Raw genomic sequence first — 10,827 nt, 5'->3', positions numbered from 1 at the left:
TAAAGAGGGTTTAAAAACTTAGACAATTTATTCTTTCTGGCTGTGCAATTAAATTCAGCTCAACGTCTGTTTGTCTGATGTGAATAATAACCACCAAAAAGGCAGCATTTTAATCCAGTACAGAAGGAAAAAGGGTCCAAAGGGTCGTGCAGATGTCCGGTTAAGATCAAAGGCATTTTTTCTTAGATGAACCCCATCAGCAGCTGTGAGGAGTTGTGGAAATTTTATGTCTGGATGCTTTTCTGACATGAGAAACTGGACAGTTTGCCCTTAAAACCATTTTCACACAGCTACATTGGAGGAAAAGTTTACTTAAAGTTTATACATTTCTAATTAGTAGTATGTAAAGATGTGTGATTCCATATGGAAGCACACGAGAAATAAATGTTGAACAAATGGAAATGTAGTAAATACTTTATAGAAAACCATTTTAGATAATGACATAATATTGTCTGATTTTACAGTTCAGGGCATAAATAAATAAATAATAAATTATTGATAAATTATTTTAATTAAACACTGTAAATGTTAAATCAGCCCCTTTTTTAAGCTCTACACAAAAGGTTTTAGATATGTTATTATGTTTTCCTTTCCATATTAACATTTGCTCCTTGATTTCAGCTACAGAGAAGATAGGCCAACAATTTTTTGGGGAAAAAAATCGGATTGTGTGATTATGAATGCAAAGTGTCATTACGTAATATGCTGAGTTGTTATGAATATGTTCCTTATCTCAGAGTCCTTAGCTGCTTTACTTATAATAGATTCTCAGTCTTTGGGGAATACAGCACCACTGATAGAAGTGGCTGCATTCACTAAGCCTGTATTTGAGCCTGTGAGAGCAATCTCAGGAGTCATATGAGCAGTTCATGATCAAACAGACTGAGGCCCCGGAGCCCGAAATGGCCCTCTCAACTCTGCTCTTTACTTATAGGGGACTTTTATGGCTCACTTGGCCAATTCCTCACTATGGCTGCTTGAAGATGGAGTCAGAGGTTCAAGAGCTTTATTTGTGCGTGTGTATGTGTGAAACCACTGCTGCTTGAGTGAGTCGATATGCGGGAGACCTTTGGATGAGTTTTGTAGAACTCAGACGCTGCAAGAGAACAACTAAATATTGGAGGTTAGTCAAAAGATCCTGAACGTGCATGTTGAGAAGAAAAGGCTGCGCTTGCCAAAGAAATCTGTCTCCAGAGCACGACAAGAAAAGAGAGGAAAACGGAGCTAAAGGTAGACTACAAATAGAAACAAGAAGATATTGATTGCAAACTTATTAAGTGGGCGAAGATGAAATAGAACCTGGCCTTCAGTTTTGGCAGAAATACAAAAAAACCTAAACACTCAAGAGAGGCTCTGGGTTTTGAAAGCTCTACTTAGAAAAAAAGAAACATAATGGGTTAAGAGAAAACGGCCTTGGCACAAAAGACAAAGGACAGAACAAATTAAATGTTTTTCCCCCCATTTCCAACAAGGAAATCCGCTCAGCTCAAGACAAAACAGTAATGATCAAGGGGAATATATCCTCCTGCTGTCTAAAAATATAAAAAAGTTGGAACATTATTATTTGAAAACACTGAACATTAAGCAAGTAGAGGTTCCTGTGTCCTGTTTTTAGATATAAATACATCAAATGTTTTATTTGATTAAACAAGGTGAGTCAGATGTAAATATAATGGAGGATTGTGATGCTGCGGGCCTGTGTCTCCTCCAAAGGCTCTGGGGGAACTTTGCTTACACAGCATCATGGGCTTTTTAAATTAGAATGATGGGAAACATATCCTCCTCTGATTTAGTGGCAGTTTTCAATATGGGCAGTTGCCCAGGGCATCATCAAAAGTGGGAGTAGAAAAGGGGGAGGCATGTATTTAAAGGGAGAAGATTGGCTGGAGGAGCTTTGCGGAAATAGGCGGAGCAACTGTTTGGGCATCTTGAATGGCTGCCACGCACGATTGAAGGATTCCTCAAACATGCATGAAATTATCAAAGCAACACAACAATCTTGACTATGACATATCGTCTCTGCTGTCCGGACATTGAGCTGTTAGCATATTATTGCAATCAAGATACTGTCATACGGCAATGGTCTTCAGTGAGATTCATTGCAAGACTGACTAGTACCACGATATTTTAAATTAAAAATATATTTTTAAACCTCCTATGTTTAATAATTGGCCCAAAAAATATGGTGTGATTCTGTCAGACTGCGCCAGGGCAGCTGTGGCTACAATCCAGTAGCTCGCCATCGTCAACGTGTGCGTGAATGACTGATTTGATTGTCAAGCATCTTTTATAACCCTTCGAGAGTTGAAAAGCGCTACATCAGTCCAATGTCATTTCATTTCATAACACAGGCTTTCTATTCAACAAGTCACCCATGTGAGATTGCAAGCTGTTGTGCGACGCCAGTTCATGCCCTTCGAAACAAAGAAGCATTTTAAGATCTGATGCCGGCATTGAAAATCACAACATCAGTAAATTAAAATTACTTCTCCGCTGAGGTTGGAGGGCAATCGTCGTCATGGGAACCGCTAATAACCATGTGGCCATGGCTGAGGAAGGGCTGTGATCACAGTTGAAGAAAAAAATCTATTTTAACTGTCATCGGTCTGTTGTTTTGTTGATCCTCTCACCCCAATCTGGCCGCTGCAGACTTCACGGCACCAAGTGACCTCCTCCTCCTCCTCTGGGTGCTGTCGGGCGAAGCGTCTGGTAATGAACGGTCTTTACCGGGTGTCTTGACATGTTGAGTCAAGTACACGCCTTGTTCATGGAAGTGAGCTTTTACAATAAATCAAACATGGTTTCAGGCGATGTCCGTCACAGCCAACACCCAAAAAAAAAAAAGAGGGTGTGTTAGGCATAAGACAGATGTGAAGACAGGGAGAAGACGATAATAACATTATTCTGAAATTATGGAGAAAGGGAGGAGGAACTGCTCCACTAATGCCTCAGCAGTGTTTATTTGTTTTGGAACAATGATTTATTTAATTTATTAGATCCTCGTGTTGATATGGTGACTCATGAGATTACGTTGGGAGCACAGAGCGGATTAGAGGAGATTTAAACTCGATTTCATAATCTATAAAAGAATTCAGAACCAGACAGGACAAATTTCAGAAGACTTTGCACTCTTCTTCTTCTTCTCCTTCCTGGTATATTTAGCCCTCCTGAATTACGTTCATGTTTTACTGCAACATCTTTGGCATCTTCCAGACATGAAGTACAATATTTACTGTTTGAATCCAGTGGAGGGATTAAGGGAGCAAAAATCTGACATTTTCTTCATCATGAAAAACAGACACTTTACTTGGAAAACAAATGTGATGCAGAACAGACTGTTTGCTTTTCCCTAACTGTTGTTTGCCGTCATCGCCGTGAAGCTGAGAAAACAACAGGAAATTGTTCGGTTTTCTAATCTGCTCCTGCAGTTGTCAGTCCTGCTAGGAACACAAAGGACTGTGGATTTTAAACTAAAATACTTCTTTCGCAATTAATCTTTAAATCCTTTCAATAATTACAAATCGAAAATAAAATCTGAAAAATCCTCCCTTTGTCAGTTTCTCGATTTGCCAGCTGCTCTTCCAAATATTAAATAGCAGAAATAATTTAGAAATTTGATTTCTGCCCTACTTCATTTTCGAAGCTCACTGCGTTAAAGCGGCATAGCCCCATCCTGATGTCTTAAGCCAGACAGTTTGCTTTACAGCGATGGACAGATAAAGTAAAGCAGACAGGCTCTAAATGAGCTTTTTAAATGTTATGGAAGTACTGCATCTCACTCACTCACCATAAATCTTATTAAATGCAGTAGAAAATGTTTCCCAGCATTGCAGGTGGAGGCTACAGGCGTCTCAGACGTGTTACCAATCTGTAGCGGAGCAGCCTGCAGCGGAGACACGCAGTTGCGGCTCCTCAGCACTCACAGCGTCCTAGGGACTTCCAACTAAATCTAGTAGTATATCCTCTAAATTGGCTCACTGATCAGCAAATAACCAACACAGCAAAAAATAATAATTTACAGGCTCATATTGGAACAATGGGGTTCCTTAAACCAGTCAAAACTTCTTGCTGTACTTACAAGACCATCTAATTCCACCACCATCTCATGACCTGTTAGTACTGGTTCATATTAGGTGCTGTACATGGAAACCTGAACTCTATTTCTTGTTAATCAAATTCACTTTAATTAACATGTATTGCTGTAACTGCCGAAACACAATCAAAATGTGCTTTAAGGATGTGGACATGTTTTATTTTTCTAGATTTTTCTCCCAGTAAAATCTAGCACGAATGCAACAGCTTGAAACGTGACGGTTGTGTGTGTTGTGTGTTGTGTTCTGGTTATCTTCATTTAGTTTCTTATATTGTGCCAGTTTATGACAAAAATCCACCCAAGCCACTTAGAGAATCCTATTCCAAACCAGCTAATTCAGTTCATCTGGATCTCTCCTGTCAGTGTGTTGTTAGTTTGTTATATTCAAATGCAGGAAGCATGTAGAGAACATCTTGTTTTAGATTAAAGCCAGTGTTATGGCAACAGTTTAGACAAAGGATAACAGGGTGAAAGGATTAAGAGAGCGCCAGGAAAGCAAAGAGCCTCTGTGCAACTTTACTGCTTTCATTTCCATAAGCACGCCACACTTATACCCGCTCTCTGTAAAGCTGACTCTTGGTCTTCTGCTGGTTAGCCTTCAGAGGGTTGAACAAGTGTTTCTGTATGGCAGATGTTTCCTCTGCAGCATCTTCCATCCCAGCTGGGGATTTCAGCCACAATCCAACACTGGCAGGTTACATAAAAAACGCCGGATTTCTGACTGTCCTCTGTCAGAAGCAGCAGAATGAGCAGGGCCGCTGTTACAAGCCAGACTGGTGCTGTTCACTTTATTTGGTTCTGAATCGGTGCACACATGCAAGCATGAAGAGAATTTTATTTGGCAGTGTGACACATTGTTGGAAGCAGAAATTTAGCACCCCCTGCTGTCTGGAAACAAGCTTTATGCTGAAATCTTGCTCCAGATGTTTACTGCTGTTAAAACAAAGGCTACACCACAGTGGAGGGCTAGAACATTTCTGACCTCGGTTTCCATTCACCAATAGGTTCATCGCTCAGTTTAAAGGTAGAAAAATATACAAGACTTTAATGAGAGTTATACCACCAAAGGACAAGGCAACATTAACACTGCTGCTGGCATTCTCTCATTAATATCATGCAACATATCAACGTTTTGGATCTGAGCAACCTTTGGTCTTGACTGAAAAATAAAGAATGCGACACATAAAATCCTTTAATTTAGAATTAAAGGATTTAATTTAGAATTTAGAAATAAGTTAAATATTTAATATCTAAAATATTTTCAGTGTGGTTTGAAATTTGCCATAATCTTGAAAAAGAACATCTTGTTGGATCAAGAAAATATTCCTTATACATTCTAAGAAGTATGAATTTCTACCAGACATCTTGGCATATGTTTAGGTTGTATCCATATTAAAGTAAACAATGGTGTTAATAAAAACTGAAACTAATTTTATCATTTCATTTTGCTCAGAACATTTCATTTACACTCTAAAACTTAGAAAACAAATAAGAAAGTGACAGCTTTTTTCCATGATTGTTTAAACTTTTTAATTACTTATTGTGTCAGTTTTTAAATGTAAAAAAAAATAAATTCTAAAATGGTGTGCAAAATTTCAAGACCCACAGTATTTGAACTTAATTAAAAAAATGTAATTCAAGATGATGTATGATTTTTAATAATAAAAAAACATAGTTATAAAGCACATGACACATTCACCCAGCTTCAATGAACAGTGAAGAAGATTGTAAGAATATTCAAAGCAGCTGCAGCGGAGTGTTCAACCTTGAGCATCAAGTCTCTGAGAACAATTTATTTTAAGACTTTTGTACACAACTTTACCAGAGGTGGCAATACACTTTTAATTATATTGTTTGTTTTATTGTTGCATCTTCAACCAAAGGTCCAAATTTGGATATGAATTGTAAATTAGCTTGAGCTAAAAATGTGGAAATGTTTGGTGTCTGTTGGCAACAAACACTAGTTCCTATAAATAAAAAAATATCATAAAAACTTGTGGTTTCTTGCCACATGCTTGCTCAGGATGAGGGGCTGTTGAGCAGTCGCTGACTTAATCGTCTGGGCTTTCTCATCTTTTTACCAATTGAAAACATAAGATGAATTTGACTATGCTATAATTAGGATGGAGCAGTAAGTGGGCCATTGAATTTGTCTTTTATAGTATGACTAATTGGATAAGGTCTAACTTAGAGCTGTCTAGTAATTGCCTTGAGATCAAATCTGTTGTGAAATAGTGGCTGTATCAGTAAACTTAACGGAATTGAATGAACTGTTTGCTGTGTACCATAGAAATGTTTACCTTTTCTTCTAATGTACCCCCCTTTTATTTCTTCATTTCTATTCTTTCAAATTGTAATTATTAGATTATTAGAAGTTTTTTTCATGTGCATGTTTTTTTCTTAATATGTCAGTTCACACTTTATGATGCCGGTTTATTTCTTTAAGACAGTTTCTTGTACTATTTGACCTAAATAGTTTGTTCTTAGTTGAAACGACTAAAGACATCCGGGATAAAGACTCACCGTTCAAAATAAAAGCCAAGCGCCTCAGCGGAATAACTTGTCAAGACTAAGTAAACCTTAAACCTTTAATTCTTGGGGATAATATGCAGTATATTTTGATATGTAAATGTCATCTTAAATATTAATCCAGATATTTGCAAAATTTTGAGATCAGCATTTTACAGTGAAAGGTAGTAAACGGAAGTAGAAAAAGTTACGTAATCTAGGTGATTTGACCGTTTGTTCCCAGGGTGACAACCCGGCCGGTGATACCGGTAGTTGAACAGCAGTAACAGGTAAGCATGCCGGTTCTTATAAAGGGACGACCACCGTTGTAGTCTGTAGATGACTTACTAAACCGGTACCAGTCCGTCCAGCTGTTGTCGTAAACGGACCATTAGCTTACCGTGTCATTATGTGGGTCTTCGGTTACGGCTCCCTGATTTGGAAAGTGGACTTCCCGTACGAGGAGAAGAGAGTCGGTTACATAAAGGGCTTCAGCCGCCGGTTCTGGCAGGGAAGCACCGATCACCGTGGAGTACCGGGAAAGGTGGGTGCTCTCTGACAGTCTGACGATATTTCATGTGAAAACAAAAAGCAGCTAAAGTTTGAGGGAGTTCACATTTCGCTAAAGTTAGCTCCTCTAAAGGGCTAATCTACCTTTTCTAAGTAGTGTGTGCCACCTTTCATCAGCTCATTGAGCTTTCCACCTTAACAAGATGTGTTTCTCTGTAACTTGGAAAATTTATAATTATTGATGGAACAGAAAAATAGCAGCTCCTGTCAAAGAATTGTCATTTCTATATTTTACATAAGCAGCTTCTTTATCTTTACCTGATGCTGACTAACGCTAGATCATGATGACTTGCTTCTTTTATCACACTCTCACCGTCATTGTCTAACGTCCAGCTGCCTTATGAAGACTCTGCACTCATTTTGAGTCATTTAAATTTGCACCACAAACACCATGCAAACGAAAATCAATATTTAGTTGAACTGAACCCTAAATAGCATTTAAGAAAATGTCTAAGTGTAAATAGTTATGAAAATAAGGAGAGACAAGGAATAGTACGTTATGTAATTAATTGCACGTGGACTCTATGATACAACCTTCTTGATAAGATTATGTTAGGCTCAAAACAAATATGAGGAATCTGGGTTTCAAATTCTTTGAATGGAGTTGGTTGAATTTCACTGTAAAAGTAAATTCTTAAAACTTAACCTAAAAATAAAAAAAATTGAGGTTATTTATATTTTATTTGTTTCCCTACTTCTTGTTTGACAGTTAAGTTATTGCAAACAGAAGCACATTGTAGTAAAAAGTGAACTTCGGGGAAAAAAATCTAATAAAGTTATGTTTACTCAATAGTAATATGTTGGGTTTGTTTAGGGGTTACTCATTTTTTTAGTGGGGTTCTCTTATAATTAGTTAATAATCATACCTGCAGACCACATGAGTAGATTACTGGCACATATATTAATATTGCTTTATTCTCTAATTAATGATTGGATGTATGACATCCCAATTCTTCTGATTCTCTCATTGTGTTCTCTTTCCAGCCCGGCCGTGTTGTTACTCTGATAGAGGATCCTGAGGTGAGTGTGATAACCAGTTCTACATGTTTGAGACAATGTCTCACATTGTCAGGTTATTATTGGACTGAGTTTGTCAATTATCAGCTGTTTTCTACCAGCTCAGGTTAAACATGCCTGTTTCTCTTCTGTCACTTCTTCTTCAGGGGTGCGTTTGGGGCGTGGCCTACAAGCTGCCGACGGGGCAGGAGCAGGAAGTCAAACGCTACCTCGACTATCGCGAAAAAGGCGGCTACCAGGTCATCACGGTGACCTTCTACCCCCGTCCCGAGTCCAACCACTCACCGAGCCCGACGTTGCTCTACATCGGCAATGACGACAACCCCAACTACCTCGGACCCGCGCCCTTGGAGGACATAGCCAACCAGATCCTGAACTCCACCGGTCCGAGTGGGAGAAACACGGAGTACCTGTTCCAGCTGGCTGAGGCAGTCAGGACTATCATGCCCGAAGACCCAGACAGACACCTGTTTTCCCTTGAAGCAATAGTGCGGGAACGGCTACAAAAGCGCCAACAAACACTGGCCATAGAATGTCAAGAGTAAATAAAACGTGCTGTAGCAGGTATTTATTGAGAAGACCACTTTTCTCAAACGTTGATGGGGCTGAGATGTAGGAAATGAAATCAGGTTTTGTTTTTGAAACAAATGTTCATCTCAATAGGATTGTACTATTACTGCAAACAAATTTTACAAGTAATAATGGGTTTTGCTGCATGTTTACAAGACATTACCAACTCATGACTCACAAAATACGTTCTTAATAAAAGCAAAGAAAGTAAGAATTGGCTTTAATGATTGTGTCTTTAATGTTAAGTATTGCTGATTGTTATTTGATCCCTTTCTATGTAAAGTGTTATAAAATTGGAAGTTAAACTCTTCAAAATGAACCATTTCCATCATAGGCGATTTTGTATTTGGTGCAAAATCAAATCCCTCCTGTTGGATTTGTGCGTTACTGTAAGCTCTAATCAGCACGGCTGCATATCCTGATGGGTGAACACTGTTAATATTTACAAAGTAAACTTCAGCATGTGAAGATTGCTGTGTTAACATGCTAATGTTAGTGCTCAGCTCAAAGCACCGCTGTGACAAATTGCAGGCTTTCAGAGCAGGAGGGCGAGGGTGGTCTTTCACTCCCAGACAGACTTCAGTCAGCCTTGTTTTTATGCACTCAATCACACGCGTTTACAAATACACTTCCGTTCTAATAATGGTGCATATTATTTGGTATTTTAGCCGTAAATCTGTTCTTGTTATCTCCATATTAATTTCCCTACATTCCATTTCATTACAGAGCTGATTTGCTGTGGCGATTCAATGTGCTGGATCAAAGGAGAGTGGAAAAACGTTTGCTTAATTTCTAAAAATGTTCATTAGACATAATAAAAAACAAAATGGCTAAAACTCAAAAGCCACATGCAGTCATGATCAGATGTTCCCACACACTTATCTTCTGCTTCAAATTTTGGGCCGCTTAACGATTAATGGGAACTTATAATAATGTAGAACCAGACTGCAGAGACTTGAAATACGATGTGGGTACACAAATTGAAATTTATTGCGGATTCTAATAATAGCTGTTCCATAAATGTAATCGTAATGTAAATATTAGCGAAATGGTAATTGTCAAAATTATAAATGCTCAAAAATACACTGACTCCACCACTAACATCTGGTTTAATGGATTATAACAAGCCACAGCCAAACTACATGAAATACTTTTGTCTGAATCTTTGACCACTCTTGTTATGATCTCTGGTAGAGAAATACATTTTTAGTTGAAGTCTTGGCATTCCAAAAGCTTAATGTTGATTTGTTTCGGCCCAGTTGTTTCTTTCATTTGGGCCTCCAGCTGTTTGATTTTAAGGACTGAATTTCAGTGCATTTATCATGTACTCACACTTGCCTCTCCTCACTATCTTCATCTACCAGAGCGCCGCCATCAGCCTCTTCTATTCCTGCCACCGTATCTCAAAGACACATCAAACCCGGCAGCGATACGTCAGAAAGAAATCAATACTCAGAACAAGCGACTGACAGCTCTATATGCGATCCTCTTTTCCTCTTTAGACACACACACAGACAACTGGAACCAGTTATCAGTGTTTATTGGATGCAGCGATGTCTGTATGTACAAAGTTACATTTTTCTTTTGGCACAAAACTAAAAGCTAACAATGCAGGAAAAAGAAAAGCGTCTTTGAGCACCTTGCAGAATATGATGTACAGCTACTGATAACACAACAGTGTGCTGTTTTTACTATATATATATATATATATATATATATATATATATATATTTATTAGTAATAATGTGAGCCTATTGGTATCAGTATATCAGTATAATATAAAATCATATATGTGATATCATGTGAACAGATCAGGTCACCTGTTTGTTTTTCCACTGTATTTGGACATAATATTTATTATTAACTTAAAAACATACTGAAAATGTCTAGAAAAACAATTACTAAAACAAAAATACTCTTTAAAATGTTCTGAAAAATCCTAAATTCTGGGGAGGAATAAATTAGGAAACCTTCATAAGGAAAAATATAGTCTCATTAGAATCAGATTTTGTTTTAGACATTGAATTAAATAATGTCAAGTTTATATATATATATATATATATATATAT

At 37.9% G+C, this 10,827-nt stretch overlaps 1 protein-coding gene across 1 annotated transcript; it reads left to right on the top strand.

Moving 5' to 3' along the window:
* Nucleotides 1-6,833: 6,833 nt before the first annotated feature.
* On the top strand, nucleotides 6,834-8,972 carry chac2 (ChaC, cation transport regulator homolog 2 (E. coli)). Its single transcript, XM_014968306.2, has 3 exons — nucleotides 6,834-7,145; nucleotides 8,156-8,191; nucleotides 8,335-8,972. The coding sequence occupies exons 1-3, from the start codon at nucleotides 7,011-7,013 to the stop codon at nucleotides 8,731-8,733; spliced, it is 570 nt and encodes a 189-aa protein (XP_014823792.2). The 5' UTR covers nucleotides 6,834-7,010; the 3' UTR covers nucleotides 8,734-8,972.
* The last annotated feature ends 1,855 nt before the right edge of the window (nucleotides 8,973-10,827 follow it).

This window comes from Poecilia mexicana, unplaced genomic scaffold (assembly GCF_051168715.1).
Source record: "Poecilia mexicana isolate PSO_F unplaced genomic scaffold, ASM5116871v1 scaffold_19, whole genome shotgun sequence".
NCBI classification, from domain to species: Eukaryota; Metazoa; Chordata; class Actinopteri; order Cyprinodontiformes; family Poeciliidae; genus Poecilia; species Poecilia mexicana.
Note: the sequence above shows the minus strand (reverse complement) of the source record. Positions and strands in the feature narration are given on the sequence as shown.

Excerpts from the sequence above, each read along its gene's own strand:
- chac2 (XM_014968306.2), top strand. The coding sequence starts at position 7,011 with ATGTGGGTCTTCGGTTACGGCTCCCTGATTTGGAAAGTGGACTTCCCG. Across the intron at positions 7,146-8,155 it reads ACCGTGGAGTACCGGGAAAG|CCCGGCCGTGTTGTTACTCT; the intron begins GTGGGTGCTCTC and ends TTCTCTTTCCAG. Across the intron at positions 8,192-8,334 it reads CTCTGATAGAGGATCCTGAG|GGGTGCGTTTGGGGCGTGGC; the intron begins GTGAGTGTGATA and ends CTTCTTCTTCAG.